This window comes from Rattus norvegicus, chromosome 11, assembly GCF_036323735.1.
Source record: "Rattus norvegicus strain BN/NHsdMcwi chromosome 11, GRCr8, whole genome shotgun sequence".
NCBI lineage: Eukaryota > Metazoa > Chordata > Mammalia > Rodentia > Muridae > Rattus > Rattus norvegicus.
The window spans coordinates 72,064,485-72,086,461 of record NC_086029.1 but is presented as its reverse complement, the minus strand read 5'-3'; the positions used below and the strand labels follow the sequence as shown (position 1 = coordinate 72,086,461).

Genomic DNA, 21,977 nt, shown 5'->3' with positions numbered 1-21,977 from the left:
CCAAAAGCCACAGCCCATGCTTCTACGGCCAAGAGCAGAGTCTGTCCCTAACATCCCCCACTCATCTGCTTTGACCTCAAGCATCCACATCCAAGGGAGAAACCCGAAGCTCCCCCAAGATGCCTGCTCTTTTCTGGTTTTGAAAATCAACAGTGTGAAGTTGCCTTTCTCCGTTTTAATTGGTATCGGAATCAGATTTCAGTTCACTCTTGTGGGAGCCCACAAATCCTGCTGTGAACTGTACAACGGTAGTAGGAATGATAGTGGAGAGAATGACGATAAAAAGAATCAGAAAGGAAAAAGTCACTGAGAAGAGATAAGCCAGAAGGACAGAATGGGGAGAACAAGACTCACTTATGTAATGTGATGTTAACGGGGTGGGACTGAGATGCTAATCACCAGCCAGGAAGCAGTTGGAAAGGCAGTGGAGAGAAGGCAGCATGGTGTAGCAATACACAAGCGTGTGTGGAAAGCCGGGCAGAGTGCGTGCATCCAACTGTGAACAGTATGGTGAGAAAGTAATAAGCTGAGTCACTTAAACACTCTGAATAATAACAGTAATCATAAAATAAAACACAGTAGAGAGCGTATGGTATGGGACAGCGTTCTCCAGCTGATACATAAATGTGAAAGCACTTCAGCCATTTATTATCAAAGCTGGAAACTTCATAGCAAATGCACGGTGAAGGTTTAAACCATTTTTTTTTCCTGCTTGGCATTTTGAGGACTATGACATAATCATTCTCTGGACGTTACTGACCTATTCTATCTCAATGCACTTAAGCACCTTTCCCATTTAAACTACAACCTTCAGCCAGGTTAGAGAGTACAGTAGTTAAGGTGCCTGGGAATCTTCTCAATGGCCAGATGTGTGAAGGACTAGAAGAACAAGGGTAGGGGGGCTTGGGGGGAGAGGATCAACTTTTCCTCACTGACCTTACAGTACAAGGTGGAAGGCAAACCAAACAAGAACGTGCTTATCTCTCTGTGGCTTGGTTTTGGTTGGTTTCTACTTGACATTGGCCACTATTTAAATGAACTTCTAAATTAAAATGTGGAAAGGTACGCTAATTCTGTCGCACTATAGAGTCGGGAGTTGGCACGTGGTAAGCCCTGTCTCTCCCGCATCATTCTCCCTAGCTGAAAGAGCCTCGGGGAAGATTTAGAGTCAAATGCGGAATATTAATGAGAAGTATGGAATATCGCCTAAAACCTGAATTCCATCAGTATACTTAAATTACAGGAAGAAGCCAGAGTATGGGACTGTGCAAGGGAGAGACTTACCTATATTAGACCCCAGGGTTCAAATAAAACTAGTTGCTATTAGTTAACAGCATGTATCAGCTAAGTTTGGTGGGCTCATCAAATTTTGGAGAAGATGGTATGATAGCAAGAAGAAGGATGAAGAAATGGACTACAGGTAAAACTATATCGTTCCAAGAAACATATTGCCAGGGAGACTTTTTTCCTGTGGCATCCCTGTTACAGAAATACAATCTATGAGGGAAAAGATGAGTTAGTGTTTCCTCAAATAAATTTTCCACATGCTTGACTGAAGCTGGTAAAGAACTGTATGATAGATAAGGGAGAGAAAACTGCCACTGACTGCTGTCATTCCATCTATCATTAGCCAAAGGGAGAAGAACCAGAACCAAGAAAGGCTCCATAACTTCTGTAATCTGTTCTAGCCCCTTTCCCTAAGAAGACATCACCTTGGTATTGGGTTTTCTAGCAGAGGAGAAGATCCCATGTGGAGGGCTACCACTGGTGTTGGCTCTCTGCTCTTGCTTTAATAATATAGAAAAATGAGCTATATTCATAATTTCACTAATATCAGTCTTTGATATTTTAACAGGAAGAACAAATAAGCAGTTTATTGGAGATAAGGTTCCATAGGCACGGAAATTCCTGTTCTGTAACTGAGCGATTAACCTTGAGAATATGTGTGTATTTATACCCTCTGTGATGTTTACCGTTTTTCCCCTTTAGAGCGTGTTTTACCCACAGTCCCCCACCCTATTCAAGGTCAGTATGATTTTTATCACTGTAATTGTGTTCCTGGGTCATTCTCCAACACCTAATGTGTGAAAAACGCAAAAGGAAGAAACCATATTCTCAAAATTCACATTTATCCGAAACTACTTTTTTCCCATAAACACTGCAAAGCAAGACATTCTGTTACCACAACAACAGCAGGCTAACAGGTGTGCCACTGCCTTAACTTCAAGCCAGTCAGCTACCCAGACAGGTACTGTATTTTCAATATACATTTATTGTAGATCACCAAGAGCTCCCATATTGGAACAGAGATATACCCTAGCTCCCTAGGTCACAAAATTGCACATTAATGATCCCACTGACCATCCTAAGCACAAAGGTTTAAAGGCTCTGAACTTACTGTCATTGTTGTACAATGTATTTTCCCAAAGAATAAACACAATTCAGTTATATGAACACTACTTTGCCTTAACTATGGGTGAACTTGTGTGTTCTACCTTTTAAACATACATAATTTAAAAAACACAAATAACAATTTATAAAACAGCCACTCTGAGTCCTTCTCATAAAACTTTCTACAGACCCAAATTAAATTTTTTGCCTCCTACATCACATTGAGATGCAAAGCCACAGCCACGACTTTCTAGCTTAAGGGTATTTAAAGGCAAATTGGCAAATAAAATTAAAATAATACAAAAAAAATTGAAATGAAACCAACCTACCATTGAAATTAAATCTCAGAAAAGTGATTCGCAAAGAACACTCAGAGACGTGAGGAAAAAATGGAAACTAGGCCATGCGGGGCCTAGTTTGGAAAAAAATAAATCCAATTAAAGAAGATTATTATACACACTATAAGAAAAATGTGCTCAGAATTATAGGAAGAAACACTGCTGTTTCATAAATTTGAAGATGGTTCATGTTTCATTAACTTATCCAAGCTAAAGTTCTGACCAGAATTGGATGGACATCTTCAAAGTGCCAAGGATGGAATTTTGCATATGTATACAGTCACATATATGCAAACTTGCCTTAATTATATTTACAATGAGTCGCAGAGGGTTTCTAGGGATAGCAAGACAGCTTAATAAATTTTGAGAGCAGTCTAGACTATTTTAGTATAAAACTTAAAACTCTGTTGAATAAAATAACTTCCCTAAAGCATTAATAAAATCTGTTCCTTAACCATGGCCACTAAAAATAAAACTGTTAAAGTGTGCCTGGTTTTCAGTCTTGACATGAAGCGTGACATTCGTGGAAAAAAAATATTCCATCTTGAATTCCTGACATGCCACAATTATTTTAAGACATTTAACTTCTAGTGTTGCTACAGAAATCGACACCACTTTATCAGGATGGCATCTTGCAAATATCTTGATAAGGAAGACACACACAGAGGCATCTGGCCTAGTTGGTTGCATTTGCAAAGAGGTCGTGCCCTGTTCAAGATGAGCTTTGCACAAGGTATAAAGATGACGCTGAGAGTCTCTGTGACAGCAGCTCTGCAGCCACAAACTCAAATATTTATCTGATCGAGCATTGTGGCGGAACAAAGTGAAGCCAGACGCTGTTCACAAAGGACAGCTACAGAATGTCGGAGAGCAGTTTCATTGAGGGTCGGACCTCATTCAATTCTGTGGAACTTCGTTTCCCACACACTGAATTGTTGATTGGAGAATGACCCTCATTTGATTTTGCGCTGTACGTACGTAGACTGTAGTTAGCTTTTCTTTTAGATAGATTTTAGAGAATCTAGTTCCCCTTACTACTAATACTTTGGGCTTTTGCTAGCAGGGATTGAAAAGCTGTTCGTGGAGATATGGGAGAGCTGGTGTGAGAGGTCACTGGAAATTGTCAGTTCTCTAAGTCCCCTGTGCTTTACAAGGATGCCACCTTCCTAGGGACCCAATCACTTTCTCCTTCTCTTTTCAATTTAGAGGGCTTCCCATGGGAAATGTACTTTCCCCTGGAAAGACAAGACAATGACAGAATACTAAGCCTTTAGAGTGACAACTCAGGATCCAAATACCCATGAAAAGTATGTCTTTTTGTGGCTACCATTGTTATGTTTGGGTTCCTTATTTAATTAAATGTCATCATCTATTTGGAATCTCAACTTTCATCACCAAAGTGTTAACTATGTCTATGTCTTGTGTTTGTTGTTTGAGGCAAATGGCCTCAAAGATTTCAGAATATGATTTTCTCTAGGTGATTGAAAAGGTAAAAAGAATCCCAAAAGCTCCTTTCTGCCCTTGTAAGGTAGAAAGAAAGACCTTCCTCTTCTACCCATAGCCTGGCCCTTTTCACCCCAGTTGCCTTGCATTAGAGACTCACCCCTCTCATCTTCCCACATCCTCAACCACTTGTGGCCCTCAGGCCATCTGGGAATGCACTCTATGTCTACAGTGATATTTCAACACAGGGATGAAACCAATGGGTAATATGTATTGCCTGGAGTCAATTAGAAATTTTACAGTGCCCTTACTACTGTGCCAAAAACAAAACAAAACACAAAAACCAAATTGCTTCCCTGCTCCTTAATTTTTAAATAAATATATATGTATATGTAAATATACACACAAACACATATTTATATATAGAGAGAAAATAAGTGGTGTTCCTTCCTTGATTTGTTTCTGATAGTGGATTTTCCAATTAATTTTCATTTAGATTTATTCATTCTGAAATCAGTCCTGAATTGCATATATTTGCATAAATACCTCAACTGTCTCACTGCAGAAAAATCCACTGAATTGTAAAATGAAGGAAGAGTCAGCTGTAAATTTCTGAGGGAATTTTCTCACATCATTGGCCTGAGGCCATTTCCAGGGCCCTCTGTGAGCCAGGGCAGTAGAGGTGTCTCCCTTTAGCAGGCTTAAATGTAACCTTTTGTCTCTCTGGAAGATGCTCTCCCACTGAGGAGCATGGCTTCAGCATGAGGCAATGAAAACAGCATTAGAACAGTTGAAATTGAAGACAAGGACACCCACCATTGTTTTGTCTTTGCAGCATCCGAGCAGTGTCTCCCAAGAGTTCTCTGGGCTCTGTCAGCCCCTCCTTCTCCAGTCCCTGCCCATATTATCATTGTTTTTACAGAACAGGAGTGAACGTGTCTCACTTTGTTTGTCTCCCATCTGATTATTTATCCCAAGTGAACAGCCTTTCCAATCGCTAATCCCATGTGGCAAGTAGATCTGGGAAATTTTGAGATTATCTTCCAGGTTCAGGCATTGCGCTGGATTTGCTCACATCTGCTTGCCACTTGGTCTCTGTTTTTCCATTGATAAAACACATTGCACATGGCTGGGTTTGCATGATTAATGCGGCTATCCAAAGCTCGCTCTGGAAACAAAACAAACTCTCCAAAACCCAACTTCAAAACCACTTTACAATCCAACCTACGAGCAGACGAGGTTGCCCGACTTTGCTTTCTCCCCAAAGAACACTGGTGTCCTTGTGGGCAAACCTGACATCCAAACAGCCAGAGTGAACCTGCAGTAGAGGAAGAGATAGCCTTGCTTCTTCCTGGCTCTGCCTGGAACGAGTTCTTTAAATCAGGCTCTAAGAGAATGGAGGGGAACATGGGAGGGGAAAACTTGAATATATCTCATTCTGTAGAAATGGGTGCTTAAGCCTCACATTTTATTTTCTGAATATATCATGCTGGAAATCAAGGAGAAGCTGCCTCTCCCACATCCTCAATATAACACTTTCACCAGGTACAGCACTGGTAATATTAAGACTAACACGAATACCTAAGGTACTAACTGGTTTCTCATTTATCAATACATTTTAAGGTCTTTTGTATGTACTGTCTCATCAATTCCTATAATCAAAAGAAACTAATAATTACTCCTTCCCACACATTTTCATGACCAAAGCATACCCAAATCTAGTCTACTACATGCTGAACCTAAGCCATATATAAATATATATAGTGCCTGCAAACCAGCATTGTAAAGGCATTCATAGTGCTCATTAGATATGCACCTATCGAACAAATTGCAGTGATTCATCTAATTTGTTTTACACATTACAATATGTACATATATAATAGTCACTTTATTATCCATACGTTTCTGGAAAGTCATATTTGTATGCCTGACTAATGCAGAGATTTATATGAACGCATCCAAAAAACACAGGAGCAGAGCCGTCTGGCATCAGCACATCTAATTTCACACACTTACTCAGACCGATTTGCATACACACCTCTATTAATTGTGGATAATTACTAGCATTGTTCTCTGTAATTCAGTTTTTCCAACTGTGAAATGGGAAAGAAATTGTATTTTTCATGCCTACAAGCTCAAAGTGGTATTTTAAATACTATACGAAGGAGAACCCTAGAAGAAAAGCATATTAAATTTCAAATAATCCAATCTAACTGCATGCCCTTCCTGTGGATTTTTAGGAAGCACTATTCTGGGAGGTATGTTCATGTCCTGTGAACATGGCATTAGGGAGATGTGACTTCCTTGAGGTGTGGTTATTTTGGATCCCATGTTTTACACTAAGAAGTTTAAAAGCCAGACTATCTCAAAGCCAAAGTGAGAAAAAAAAAGATTTTGTCTTTATTTTTTAACTCACAGCAGAATAAGAATCTTTAAGAGAAGCCACAGAAGGTCACCAATTTTGCTGTGAGATACCCAACTAACCTTTCATCTGTCCCAAAGATATAGATCTTATCAAGGAAGATTAAAATGTTAAAACACATCTCTCCCTTCCTATTAGCTGGCAGGAGGGAGGGTCTTATTTCAACTGATAGTATTTATGCAGCCATGGTGTAACAAAGTCACAGAATTCACAGAACTACCATGAGCTACAGTTAATATACAAGAAAATAAATCAGGGTCAGAGTGTACACGTTCTTCTCTGGCTCCTTCAGATGGGATTCAAGTCTTCCCGCTGATTTTCTTTACTTGTGAGCAGCTATTACAGCCTTAGCATTAAGTGATGTGGCATCCATGGGTTACCAATAACCACGGAATGGTTTAGACCCAACTGTAACACTCGAAGTTTACCCCGTGTCCATGTCTTATCCCTCCCCACCTCTCTACGCTTAGCTTGATATGGTTCCTAAACCATTCTTGTTAAAAGCTGCTAACAGGAATCGATAGGAAGTGTGCACATTATTGAAACAGCCAACAGCAGATCTGTGGTAGTAAATCTCTCTGAATTTACATTTAGCTTCAAGCTAGATGACTAAAAGCCCTATAGCATGAATTTACAGGTAGGGAAATTCTAACATTTTCTCTCATCCTTTCTTATTTCTCTAGTCTGGATTTGCTTACACCATCCAGCCTTTCCTGGTCACCTCCCTTTCCATATGCCTTGCTGTTCTATTTTGATTTCTAGAGCCAGCTGGGATTTGAAAATGAATATTTTTTTTTGAAAATCAGAGCTTCCACTAAATTTTAATTTGATGGAAATATTACTCTTGTATGAGCTTTATGGGGGAAAAAAACCGAATCTTTCAAAGTAACAATTACATTTGGGGATTAAGTTTAAGTAATTGGCAGTCTTGTCTTTTTAATTAAAAGGAATAAAGCTGCCTAAGAAAAGCTCAGTGAGATTTGCAGTGGGAAATGCTGGCATACTATCCCACACGGTAAGAAGACCGGGATCCCGAATGGACAGATGAGGCTGGCATTGGTTCCTCTGCTCTTTAGAGTGCACCCCAACAGGGCTAGCCTTAGTGTTTCTCACAAGCCATTCGACATGAAAGCACTGTGAGAGGCATGGCAGGGAGAGCTGAGGTAGGTCCTTTCTTTAGGACCTTATCTCCAGGTTGGTGAACATAGCAAAGAGGTAGAGTCCTTAAAGAAAGCACTGAGAAGTAAGCAGAGAGCGAGGGGGCTGAGCAAATGGCTCGGTGATAGCATGCTTGCCTAGCACACGATGGGTCTTTGGTTTGATCTTCAGCATCCCCCACACCAGACAGGATACTAAGGCATCAGCATGACCCCAGACATTGACAAATGTCATAGTCTCCTTCCAAATATAAACCTTATTTTCCATTTGTTCCTAAGTCCCCTCTCCCTCTGTCATGTGTGGTTCTTATTCTTGATTTTCCTTTTCTCTACATTCTTTTCAGATTCTTCTTGCACTCACATATGCATATTATATCCCCCCTTGGACTCCCTTCAAATGAAACAAAAATAAAATAAAATAAAAGTCTAAAGCGTAATAGCAATCACTTCTAAACACTCATCACTGCCATGTAAGCACCACTGAGGCACTGTAGGGATCTAAGGGGAGGAGACAGTCGTGTCTAAAGAAGCAGGATACAAATTAACCTCAGTAACAACTTCCTCACAGAGTCTCTCTGTCCTCACGATGCCCTTTCATCATCCCAAGTTATTTGTAGGTATTAAATTCAATGAATACTTTGATGGAGAGAAGGAAGGTAAAGCACCGGCCTTACATCTCCCCCTGCACACCGCTGTGAGGAAACACACCTGCCAAGTCAGAGCACAGCATGAAATAATGAGGGTGGAATTCTAATTTCGGACGTTCATATGTGCCAGATGTATGAGGGGAGTCAGCCAACTCCTCACTAGGACTCTGCTGAGGATTGTCAGCTTATATCCACCACAGATCAGGGGAGGAGAGACCTTCCAAGCCATTTATCATGCTTTCTAATTGGACACTTGGGAGCCAAGACTGCCATCGTGCACTATACTGCTCTGCTTTTCACTGACGCTAGAAGAAAACACTTCCCACACGTCCGTGACATGTGTACACACTTGACACCTACACATCACGACCAGCATGATATGTTGACTATAAGTCACAGACAAGTCTCTTGCTTATCAGCACACCTTAGAAACCTTGCATTTCCAGCATGACTTCTGCAACTTCCCAAGAATCACTGGGGCAAGCATAGCGTCCTCTCAGTAGGTGGGGAGAACTCTTATAGGCAGTTAAAGATAGCCATTGCCTGAGCTGCTCGTTCTATCCATTCCATATGCTCTAGCTCACACAGTTCCAAGTGTCCCAGCCATGTTCAATGTTGGAACTTTGTTTGACCATTGAACAGTGGTTATGTTTTAATTGTGTGTGTGTGTGTGTCGTTTGTGGTTTGTTTTCTTCATTACTCGGAAGCAGGGATTGTTTGGACGGCAGACACTAAACGAATAACTTGCACTCTGTTGTTGATTCCCAAGCTCCCGTAACTTGGGGAACTTTCAAATTATCTCTCCCACCCCCAGAGTTCCAGAACACAGGTAAGTTTGTCCCTGGGTGCTAATGAAAGCAGCTGGAACAGAGGATGATTTCCTGGGGGCTCAAAGCTTCCACTCTGAATCCCCAGCTATGGACTTCTCATGACTCTCCACTTGCTCTGACTTTTGCTTTATAGTGTTCTTTTTAGAGCTCATACTTCCTCTTGCTTAAGCTACGTACTCACTAGGAACAAAAGAAAGAGCATCCCTTAATAACTGTCGGTCAAAACTCATTTTGGGAGGGGTTGGGGATTTAGCTCAGAGGTAGAGCGCTTGCCTAGCAAGCACAAGGCCCTGGTTCGGTCTCCAGCTCCAGAAAAAAAAAAAAAAACAAAAAAAAAAACAAAAAAAAAAACTCATTTTGGGCTCTAACTAAGTGACTTTGACAATGACCATTATTACGAAGATATCATTGATATACTCAAATGTTATCCTAGAATGTGTTCTGAGCTGGGCCTTTGGGGGGTAAATGTGCAGAGCAGGCCAGGAATAGCATCTATACAAGGAAGGTTCACAGACCACACAGATTAAGGTGATTAAGCAAACAAGGTCAGCTCTGTTAAGTGCCAAGTTAGGGCACCTGCAAGGTCAGGTACTTTAGGTAAGTAGGTCAAGGGTGCTTCCCTAGGCAAGGGAAAACTGAACCGCAGAAGGGAAGACGGCCTAAGGAGCAGAATATCCCAGTACATACAAAAGTCTACAATCTAAGGAAAAATCTCACAGGCAGATAAAACCCATCTTATTCTTAACATCTAGGGGGAAAAAAAGATTTTCTTTAAGATTCTTATTTCTGGGGGCGGGTGGGGAAAAAAAGATTCTTATTTCTGTTCTGAATTTTGACAAGAAGAAATGACAAAGAAAGGAAGGAAGGAAGGAAAGAAGGAAGGGAAGGAGGGAGGGAAGAATAGAGGAAGAGAGGGAGGGAAGGAGGGAGGGAAGGATAGAGGGAGGGAGGGAGGGAGGGAGGGAGAAGGAAGGAGTTACAAAAGGAACAATAGTTATTTATGCTTGTGTTATGAGAAATAATCTCTTGGGCTGAATGTACAGACATGCATGGACAGTCTGCGCTTTAGGGAGTAGCACTATTCCAGGTTGATTGGGTTATACTGAGTCTGTTCTCTAGTTGAACGTCAGAGGAAACTACAAAGATTGTGGTAAGATTTTTACTTTAGTTGTAGGAATGGTCAGGTTATAAGGAAACAGTTATGTTTTTAGAAAGTTCCCCCAGAGCTTGCACAGATGCTGTACTTGGGGGTCAGTTGTGCAGTATAGAGAAGGAGTTGTAGATACAGAAACCTTGTGAGTAAGGTTTCCTAGAGATCAAGAAGAAAGACACCAAAAAAGAGCCTGAGGCATAACTTCCCTTAGCAAGGCTCGCACTGTGATGTTTAGTTCCACAGGTGCAGATGCATGGGGAACTCAGAGCATACCAATATTTTTAAATCCCTTATCTTCTTATTTCCAGGAGCTTTTAAACCCTAGGAAATCCTACAGATTGACTTATTCTCTCTGCATTCAAATTACTTCGTTTCATGGTGTTCGAATGTTTTTGATTTTGAAACATACAAAATGAAAACTCACATTACATGGATTAAAGACTGCCTTGAATCCCTCAGGATTTTGAATCTAAAAATGTATGTTTAAATGGTTCTAGAATTCACAGTTTAGACCTTGGAAACAGAAAGCAGGGAGTAAAACCAAAGAGAGAGAGGGGAAAAAACGAAGCCTCTAGAGATCTACCCAACCTTTGCGTTTAATCCGTTTTTTAGCAATTCAAATAGATGAAGGGCAAAAAGAATCATTAAAATATATAGAATATGTATATTTTAGAACACAGATGTTAGAATCTATTTTCTGCTTTAACAACTCAGTTGAGTCAACAGCTAAGTATGATTGAGGCTGGGTAGTTACAAGGCAGTTAACTGGTCTCTGTCACAGCAGGAGACTAAGGACCAAGATGGCACCCACAGGTGCAATTTGAAACATTCCAGGGACAAGGACAGACGCGTGTGCTGCCTCTTTAAAGCCTAAAACTATCTATTTGGCCAGGAACCTCTCCATGACTACTGTGTCAAGTGAGCTTGCTTTATATGTAGTTTTCTACATTACAGGCCCTGGAGAACCCTTTATTAAACTTAAGCCTGTGGGCATTCTGGAACACTTTAGTTCATTGATTATTAAAAATTAAACTTACCCAGGATGAATAAGAAACCCTCAGGATTTAAAAAAAAAAAGCAGCCTTGATGTAGGAGACTTACTGGAGTCCTCCATTCATATTGTTAGTACTTAACGGAACTGTATTTTCTGTAATAATCCATGAGGTAGAGCCTACAGCAGCCAGATCCTGCTGCTCCTTATTGGAACAGTCAACGGTACATCAGACTTCTGGTCAGAAGGAGCCATAGACCTGTATAAGCCTCTTCTATTGCTTTACCACCTCACACTGGGAAGCCATATCCCTTAAACATCGCCCAGACTGGCTTCTCTTTTGTTTAATTGCATGACATCCATCGACTTAATTTTAAGGGAGGTGCTCAATCACCTTAGCATAGTGAAAACAGATACCAAATAATCAGAAAGTGCTTTTTTTGAAAAATTTCTACATTTACCTTTTTTTTAAACCATGGGACATGTTTATAATTATATAAAGTCCAGGACCCCTTAAAATAGTAGAAATTAAAACGTATTCTTCTCAAGTTCACAGCAAAGGCACAAGGTTATGGGAGAAGAAGCACATTGTTTTAGGTGATGGTTACATAGACATATACAAGCATCAGAACACTTCACATACTTGGTTATTATTCATCAGAATCCCTGAATTTTAAACGGAATGTATATAATATATACAGAATAATACAGGTCTAAAGGTATAATCCAGACTTAAACAATCAGAGAAGCATGTAAGTTATTGGTGAACCCATGTCATAAGCCAACCACAATCCTCCTTAGGCTTTCCCTGTAGGAGCTAGAGAAGATGGTGGGCACTCAGGATAGTATGAGCCACTTGGTTTGCCATTTTTACTGACATATGTTAAAATACTGCCCGAGAATGCATTCTACCATATGGTATACATGGCACCTTGCCTAGATTATACCTTCAAGCCTGGAGCGTGTCTTTTTTCCTTCTGCTTGAAGTATTGGCAGCCGATGGTTCTCAGTTGAGTTGCTCCTTATGCACTGCCTTCAGTCAGACACAGCAACTTGAACCAGTGAGTAACTGATATAACAGTGGGGTTTATAGAGGCCTCCCTTCCCTTCCATCACACCAGATACCTCTAGAGCTTATCTGGGCTTACAGTTTCTCACAGAACAGGTCAGCGTCCTCTCCAAGCCCTCTTTCTTTACTCCTTTCTGTCATGCTGATAATGAGACTTCTTCCTAGGCACACGCTGCCTCTATTCCTGTGAATTCATACGTACGTCATCCTGTTGCTTGCCTGTCACCCTTGTTCTCGTAGTGTCCACCATCTTACTCTCCTTGTTCCTCCTCTTCTGCAGGGTTCTCTGATGCCTGAGGGGAAGGGTTTAATGGAGGTATACCATTTAGCGATGAGAGTTCCAAGGTCTCTCACTCTCTGCATAACATCTGGCTGTGGGTCTCTGTATTTGTTCCCATCTGCTGCAGGAGGAAGCTTCTGTGGTGATGGCTGAACAAGGCACTGATCTATAGCAGAATGATGTCAGGAGTCTTACTTTTGTTACATTCTTTCAATAGAACATTAATATGTAGCTTTACCCTAGATCCCAGCTATGGAGTCTTAGGATCTTGGTCACCCAAGCAGTGTTGGGTGTGGGTTCCATCTCATGCAGTGAGCCCTAAGTCAGTCACATCACACGTTTCATGCTACCATTGCAACCAGCACATCTTGCAGGCAGGGAACCACTGTAGATCAAAGGGTTTTGTAGCTGGATTGGAGTTTATATTTCTCCTTTGGTATCATACTAAATACCTTCCTGTACCAAAGATGCTTGCCTGTAGGGGGTAAAGGTTCTATGTAGGCACTACCTTGACTTCTCCATGTTCAATGAGTTGTGTAGGTGTTGCCTTCAGCAAGGGGGACTGTCACTTTGTGGAGAACAGCATATAATCTTGGCAACAGCCTGGGTGGTTTGTGGGTTCCCATTGGATGCCTTTAGCCAATAGCCGAATTAGATACAAGTCATTCCCAATACTGAGAGTTCCACTTGATGACAAGAGATATCCAGCTGGACCTCTATCTCCTCAATTATTTGGCAACTTCGCTTAGGATGCCCTCATAGATGTATTTTAGAAAGCTTCTACTGTATTAAGTTTCCATACTACCTCGGAAATACCTTTGATGCATGATTTGTTGTCTATAGCTTTCTATTTTGGAAATAAATACAATATATCCTCACGAAAAAATTGACGGAAAAATTTTAAATTCTAAAACTACAAAAAAAGAATCACATACAATCTATCTCAGACATGACATCACTGATATGATGTAAATAAACACCTTATGTAAATATTTGTATTGTCCACATGCTCAGACCTTTCCCTTCTTCCCACCTTGTCCAAGGCTAGGGAATGTCTGTGCCTTATGCAAAGCTGTAGCAGAGGGGAGGGGGAGCAGCTTTCTGCTGTCCAGCACTCCCACTGTAGCATATTCATGGTACTTTCTGGTCCCGGGCAGAAGGCTTACCTTACAAAAGGTTTCCCCTGTGTTTCCTCCTGGATTCACAGTAAGGATCTTCTCACTTAAGTTGGAGAACAACTACCTTCTCCCTCTACATTGACAGATTAGTGTTTTCCCTTTTGTAGATGTATTTCTTCTCTATTTTAAAACGTTTTTTTCCTTCTATTCATCATAGGACACTTGGTTTGTGGAGATTTGATGATCCAACTAATGAGAAAAATAAACAATCTCAAATGTTTTGTTCATAATTTATAGCAAACTATGTCAGTATTAATTTCAGTTGAGGTTTATTTATTCACTCGCTGTGTCTAGGGTTATAATATTTTGGTGACTTTGCATCATTATCTCCTCCTCTAACCAGCTGCACTTCTTTCCTGCTGACAGTCACCTATACAGAGCAAAGCCCTCTGAGATGTTCGAAACCAGAGTGTGGGATTCCATTTCGAACAGAGTCTAGTTAAGGAATGCTGAAATTCACTCTCAAATGTTGATGGCGTGGTAGGATTTTCTCAGCTGTTTGGATACTGGTTCTAATTTGTGAGAACAGCAGTATTCTTATAACCGGGGCCCCACAACCTCAGACTAAGGGTGGAGCTCAGTCGTTGGGGGCTTGCCTGGCCTGTGTGAGACCCAGGTTTGAATCCCAGCTCTGCAACAACATAGATAAACAAGAACAGTGATGGAAAAGCCTAGAGATTGATGTTCAAGTCACCTTTTGCTTTGACTTTCTCCTCTTTTGCCTAGACCCGGAATGATTCCTGATGATTCTCAGAGACCAATATTCTAGAAATATTAGGCACTAAGATTTATACAAATTGAATATCACACGTGGAGGAAGTCAAAAGCTCTAACAAGACAAACAGGAATCAGAGGGCATATCTTTTTCTGTGGCAAAAGGAAAAATAATCAAACTTGGAGGCAGAAGCCGCTAATCCCTAAAGCCTTTGAGGAGAGAGAAGAAGCCCATGAGGAAGAAACTAATAACTTCCAAAGTGTGGCTTTCAAAATTGAATTAATAAAAATGTCCCCCTTTTAAGCCACTATAATAATAAAGGTTTTATTTTTTCAAAACCTTGACACACACAAAATGTCAGAGAACAAAACCCCACTGATTTCTACAAAGGAAACTTGCAAATGTTATGCTCTGAGGCCTTGTGTCAGTAAGGGAAGGAGAGTAAGGCTGAAGCCACACCCGCCCCTCTCTTTCCCCTTTTCTTTGACCACCTTAGTCATTTAATCCACACCTCTTACATACACTTTCAGGCAACTGGAAGACACAATCTCGGTCCACCGTGGACCCTGTCTACGCAGAAAATTATTCATTCTGATCCAGAAAAAAAAAAGATGCCATTAAATATATGAAGTCAGCTACCAAAGTGCTATTTTCAAACCTGTAGCAAACACAGAACACTGGCCTTCCAGAAAGAATTGTGCCACAGATAAGAACTGGTTGTTCTCTCATTTATCTGTGTCAGGTAACAGATGAGATACCTATGTTCGAATAAATACCCTGGAATTAGGGCAACTGTCCATACAATGTCAAGCCCCATACTGCTGCAAGACCCTTCAGTGTAAATAAGGATGAAGGATTGCTGTGAGCTGTGGGTGGGACACAGGCTGTGGTCAAGAGACAAACTAGGCAAAGCTGCTTCTAATCCTTAAAGTCTTGCTGTCTGGTCACTCCCTCTGGCACCCACCTCCCACCCCTAGGAACTCAGAAAAAGCATACAAGTGACAACGTTTTCTGTGTCCAATAAAGTCTGAAAGTGCCCTCAGGTAACAAGAATGCTCCCTAACTAAAAGGAGTTTCCAGTGAAATATCTCAAAATACTCACTTTAGGAGAAGATGAGGGGAGGGAGAAAGGATGGACCAGGAGAGGAGAAGAAGAAAAAATACAAAGGAAGGAAGGGAGAGAGAGATCACAGAGGTTAAAGGAAGAATAAGCTTCCCGACCTCTGGCCTTTTCCTTCTACTGGATACACGGGAGTTAAAAAGTCAGCATTTGCCCATACCAGTGTTTGAGAATTTGCCTGACTGCAGATATGACTGTATATACTTCTAATCGACATCTCGATGCCCACCTGTTGAACATATTTTCAGAAGCAAGACCAATACGTAGGGGGAATGTTTCGAGAAAAACATAAAAGTCAGAGACTGCTGATATTTTCCTGAAGGATCCCGGGAATCCTTTCGGAAACAGTATTCCTGGCAATGCAGTTTCTGTCAAGAACGTAAACCCATATTTCACTATAGAAAAGGATGGCGTACAGGCATTACGGATCAGATCAAAAACTTGCCTATAATAGTGGGGAGGCCTCTTTTGAAGATTAACATTTCACAACAGCTCCGTCCAACCAGACAGCAGCTACAATCCATTTGGCTCACTGTTGCCACCTGGTGGACAGACATGATACTTTTCGAAGGCACCGCGGAACATGTCCTAGTGAGGACCACAAGATGGCAGGACATAACCGAGTTTTCAAAAAAAGCTCAACATCATGCAGATTTTCTTCCTCAGAAGGAGACTGATCAGCCAGAATAGGATGAGTTAGAAATAGTTGTACAAATATCACAAGTCTATCACACTTTTCACGAAAGAGAGTCAAAGTTAGAGCTTTAAGATCTTTACTGTTTCACAAAGAACTCAATGTCTGGTCACAAAAGGAAAGAACATCTATAAAATCTAACTAGAAATTTAGTTTGTCTTTTAAGCACTAGTGTATACACATTCAAGCATTTTGCATAGTCACCTCATGGAGTTAAATGTTTGGTGGTGTTCCAGAATATTTTTTATCATAACTCTCTCTCTTTAATTGAAGAATAGAGGAGAAATGTTTGCCCAATACATTCATTCAGAATGTGCAGATTCTCACCCAAGACTGTACAGTGGGTTTCTGTGATCAATATTGACAATTGCACCCTAAATATTATGCTGCCAATTAGCCTCCCTCCTATCTGGTTTGGTGTGCCAAGGTCTCCTAACGTTTTGCCTATCTTATCGTTAGCACACATGCAGCAGTGGCTTTTTAATTGGGGAATCTTTCTTCCACTTCGAAAATTGCACTAATAGTCCTCTCTAGAAGGATTCCACCACAAGATGGTGACAACTCTGACTGAACTGTGTGCTAGGTGCAAGGAGGGCACAGTGAGTGGTGATCTAACCCAGGGAGCAGCTTTGTCAGAGCCAGACTCATTAAACTCTGTACAAATGTTGAAACTGGAGCATGAAAGGTTAAAGAGGGATCTCTTAGCTTAATAAGAGTCCCTGCCCTACCTGTCTACCCCCAGCATTTGCCTAAGCTGCTTCCCACAAAGTCCCTGCACCAGATTTAAAAAAGAAAGGAAAAGACCACAATTCTTTTCTTGAAAATGGTTTCCTCCAGGTCTAGAATTCTTTAGTGGCCTCAGAGGCTGCCTCCTAAGAAGAAATGTACTCCATGTTTCTATATGAACTTACAGTATAATGAAGTGTTGATTGGACCGTCTATAGTGTTTTCAAATAGAAATGGGTCTGAGCGATCCTGGTGTCTCTGGGCATCCTCAGAAGTTCACCATGAGCAGCACCAGTCATCGTAACACAAGGGAACATTCAGAGTGATTCCCTCTAAAGCTAACCAGTTCAGGGAAACCATTGTACTTATAAACTACGGAACGGCTAGCTGGTGTTAGTTTTGTTAGTCATGGGGCATGGACACTCGTAAGCTTCAGACACTGAGACAACCATACCTTTCTTTAAAACTGCCCTCCTGATGTCAGGAAGTCTTATACTGTTTGAGAGCTTCTCCTGGAGACTGCTTGGACTGGACACATGAGGAAACGCGCAAGGACAGGGATGAGTAGGTTTTCAGGAACCGTGGTGACTTCTCAGGCATGATTTCAAAGAGCCGAGCCTGGTGTGCTAAATCAGGTTCCCTGTTTTTCTGTTTCAGGAGCAATGTGGCCCATGTTTATTATTTTTTTCTCGCATTTTAATGTGCATTCAGAATGATTGTCAGGCACTGGACTACAGTATCAGATAATAAAAGACCCGGCCCCAGACTGATGAAGTCAGAATCCAGGGAGGATGACAGCGATTAATCGAAGCATCAGATAAACACATTGGAAATTAAAACAAAGATGCATGTGATAGGAAATAAAAGGACCAGATGTCATCAAAAAGACCAAGAAAGGCTCCATGCCGGAAGTAATAACCCCACTCTGAAGGGTGACTGAGACACTACTTCAGAAGCCATAATACCCCAGGGGAGGGAATCTGGAGCATGAGAAGAAAGCTAGGGAGGTGGCAGTTGTTTGTGAGACTAGACAGGTAGGATGGGTGAGGAGAGGCACAAATACCCAGCTATGTATTGGGTCTTTATCTTGAAAGCCACGGTGGGGGCGGGGGGACCCTGAAGGGGAGAAATGGGAGCAGGACTATAAGATGGGAAAGGTTCTGTGTAAAAGGCTTTCTGCAGCTGAAGGAGTCAGGTGCTTTACCTTTTCTGCAAGATCGTGTTGCTTAGCCTGCAGGTCCGACCCTGCAACCCTGATATGCTCACATGGAGAAAAATATCCAGATCTCACCGCCAGCGTGGACTCCCATAGCTAGCCAATCACTTAGGTGGCCCTGAAATAAAAAATGGTGCCCTATGGAAAATTTACTTATTTACTTTCAAAGGCACAGAAGTCTTCTGAATGGTTTAGAAAGGATACTTAAAAAAAAAAAAAAACTCCAGATATTTAAGCAAGCTGAACTTGTCTAACCCTGATATTTATTAACACGTGCAGTAAGTGTTTGGAGAAAATCACTGTATCTCATGGTCAGGGCTAAGTGCTAGATTCAGTGGGAGGCCCTTAGGAGGAGTCAACCTGTAAACAAATGAGTAGATCATGCCAGGAGGGGCTTTTGTGCTGCTTAGCCTAATGTTCAGTTAAAGAACGTTGAGGATCATTGACTAGTGACTTTGGGAATTGATGGGGCAGTCCTAGGAAGGTGACTGGAGTGAATGACCAGACAGTATAGAAACCTATGGGGCCATTTCTAGTTGATGATACAGCAACTGGGAAGCTTGGCGTAGGAACGGACCTGCTTGTTAGGTAAGGAGCTAGACACGGTGTGAATGGGAGTACGATAAGGCTGGGCCTCAGACACATTCTAGGGTTGCATACAGTGCAGTCGAGACTACGTTGACACTCCATGCTGGAGCCCCTGTGCTTGTCGAATGGCAGAGCATGTAGCATGGAGAATCGGTAGCTGCCGTTCATTCTTTGTTCCCACCAGTTGCTGTGCTCGCCTGTCCTTCTGTCTCTGTCAGCCATTTCTCCTATTGCCCTGTCCCCTACCTGCCTTCTCTTCCCATTCTTCTTTTAGTGGAGAGTAACAAACTACCCTTGTGTTTATGCTTGAATGGTAAAGCCTTTTTTTTTATTTGTTTTTGTTTTGCTAAATGTTTCTTTTTTAGAAATTGGTACCACCGTGCACTTCAAGCAAAAAGGTATGGTTCCTATTTATACAAAAAACCTTTTAGACGTTAGTTAAGATTCCATAGCAATATATTGTGGTCTAACGCACCTGAGTTCGATATGGTATTGTGATCTGTGATAAAATGTTCAATAGGACAGTTGGCAGTGTTTCTCTCCCAGGCTATGAACCTTTTTATTAATAAAGGGTCCTCACCCTGGGAGTGCTTTTGACAGTGACTCACTTTAATATCCGTGTTGTCCCCTCTTCCATCCCTTAAGTGATTTTTCTTAAGTGTCTACAGTTTTTTTCTTTTTTTTTAAGATTATTTTACTTTATGTATGTGAGTACACCGTAGCTCTTTTCAGACCCACCAGAAGAGGACATCAGATCCCATTACAGATGGCTGTGAGTCACCATGTGGTTGCTGGGATTTGAACTCAGGACCTCTGGAAGAGCAGTCAGTGCTCCTAACCACTGAGCCATCTCTCCGGCCCCTTAGTGTTTATGGTTAATCCCAGGGATCTCATTTTGTAGAAATGGTGGTTGTGCAGTGGCAAAGCTTTCAGAATTTTACAGTTTCTTGTTGATGATTCAAGTAAATACATTGCTGGGTTCTGACACCTACACCAGTCATACGGCTAATCAGCAGCTCATGAGATGAAGTCCACATTTCCACCCTGCCTCAGTTCTCTCAGCTCCTCAAGTCTCACTTGCTATAGCTTACCTGGACGGCTGGATCCTTAGAGAAGGCTATGCCATGATTGGCATGCACTCCCATCAGCTCGTGACACACAGTCTACATTCCTACCTCTACAGAGACAGGGCAAAGCCTGGCAAGGCTTCATTAAATAGACCCTAAGGTGCAAGTCACAACTGTGCATGCACTAAGGAAGCACTAAGGGAGCTGGGATGAGCCCAGATGTCACTGTCGATCGTTGTCATTGCCATTCATGCCCTCCTGGTCATCACTTGTCTCTGAGCTTTCAGGCTGGAGAGATGGCTCCATGGTTGAGAGCACTGACTGCTCTTCCAGTGGTCCTGGGTTCAAATCCCAGCACCTGCATGGCAGCCCACAACTGTCTGTAACTCCTTTTTCAGGGGATCTGACGCCCTCACACAGACATGCATGCAGTCACTGTACATAACATAAAAATAAACTATATTTTATAAAGGACAAGAAGAAAATAGCTTCCCTTTGTTCACACACACAAAGTCTGAGTGAAGACCGTGATCATCACCAACAGTAAAAACCTACTGTGGGGAATTTCTACTCTCTGGGACCCAAAAGCCAGAGAGGTGTGATGGCTGCTCAGACCTATATAGCCCCTGGGTGGTCTATCTTTGCAGATCATCACTGTCTTAGCAGATAAGAGGTAACCAGGAACATATCTTCCAGATAGGGTTCTTCTCCCCTATAGTATGATTACAAATTATCCATTAATTTGCCTGGTGACGTGTGAAACCTCAGGACTTGGATGTGGGTGGTGACATCAGGTATAATAGCTTTGAGTCAAATATCATCATGTTACGATATCGGGTGTGACTAGAAATGGTAGCTAAGTTTTTCATAAATGGTGTGGGAAACTATTTGATATTGCTTTTTGTGTACATTTTGTTGTTTTACTTTGGTTTTTTGTTTTTTTTTTGTTTTGTTTTGTTTTGTTGAGTCAGAGTTTTGTGCGTTCCAGGCTAGCCTTAAACTCGTATGTACAAAACTGACCATAACCTCCTGCCTCCACTTCCCAAATACCGGTTCTACTATCATGCCTGCTTTGAGAAGGAAGATGTATTTCTCTTAACGTAATTCACAAGAGAGCTTCAGCTGACCAAAATACCACTTTCTAGAGGGTAAAGATGGAGAGTAAATTCGAGAAGAGCCTGCATTTAAGGTGTAGAATTCAAAGCCCATGTTATCTGCCCCAGGCTAGGTTTCAATAGGCTTCAAGCCCCAGTTCACAGAGGAAACTGAACTAACCGGATATGGACAGCAGGTGGCGCCATAGTCAACATTATCGCATTTGCCTTCAACATGGCTTCTGAGGTCATCAAAACATGTAGAGCCCACAGAACAGAAATATTTGGGAGAGTCTGTAGATTGTCAATCTCCATTATTTAACATCTTTTTCTCCTTTATTGTTTAGATTTTTGTTTTACTTTTAGTCATCCCATCAGCCTTTAAGAATTCCAAAAATATTTTTCTTTTTATATAATTGAAACAAAAACATATTGATACTGATTCTGATTTCTTATTGGCTGAAATGGACTTCCAGGGATCACTGCAGGCATGGTTAAAGATGACTTTGAATATATCCAGTCACAATCAAAAAAAAAAAAAAAAGCGAGACCACGACTGTTCTATGACTTAAAAAGTGTTGCCAAAATAGATGGTTGAAGAAAATATTTTGTGCAATCTTTGAGACTTTATAGAAAAGAAAAATGACAATCTCAGAATCCTACATTGGATCAACAGTAGAGAAACTTGCTGCCCCCCAAAAAATCCTATTCTTCAATTTCAGGATATTTAATAAACTTTGCCATGAATTACAGGTTTTTGCTTTTATACAAACATGGTCACGAAAAGATGAACTCTAGTGTTCATACCTTGACACAGTCCCTCGCCTGAGTTTGAGACCCTTAAGAATGTTCATTTCT

General features: G+C 41.3%; 1 protein-coding gene across 3 annotated transcripts in view; it reads left to right on the top strand.

The window, feature by feature from the left end:
* Lsamp (limbic system-associated membrane protein) overlaps positions 1–21,977 on the top strand; it is a 2,169,735-nt gene that overhangs the window by 2,136,558 nt on the left and 11,200 nt on the right. The window contains exons 9-10 of one of the 3 annotated variants that reach the window (NM_001414997.1): positions 1,990–2,025; positions 19,324–19,356. The exons of the other annotated variants lie outside the window; for them this stretch is intronic. Of the exons in view, the coding sequence (NP_001401926.1) occupies positions 1,990–2,025; positions 19,324–19,356 (69 nt within the window). The remainder of the gene's footprint in view (positions 1–1,989; positions 2,026–19,323; positions 19,357–21,977) is intronic. 3 annotated transcript variants of the gene reach the window in all.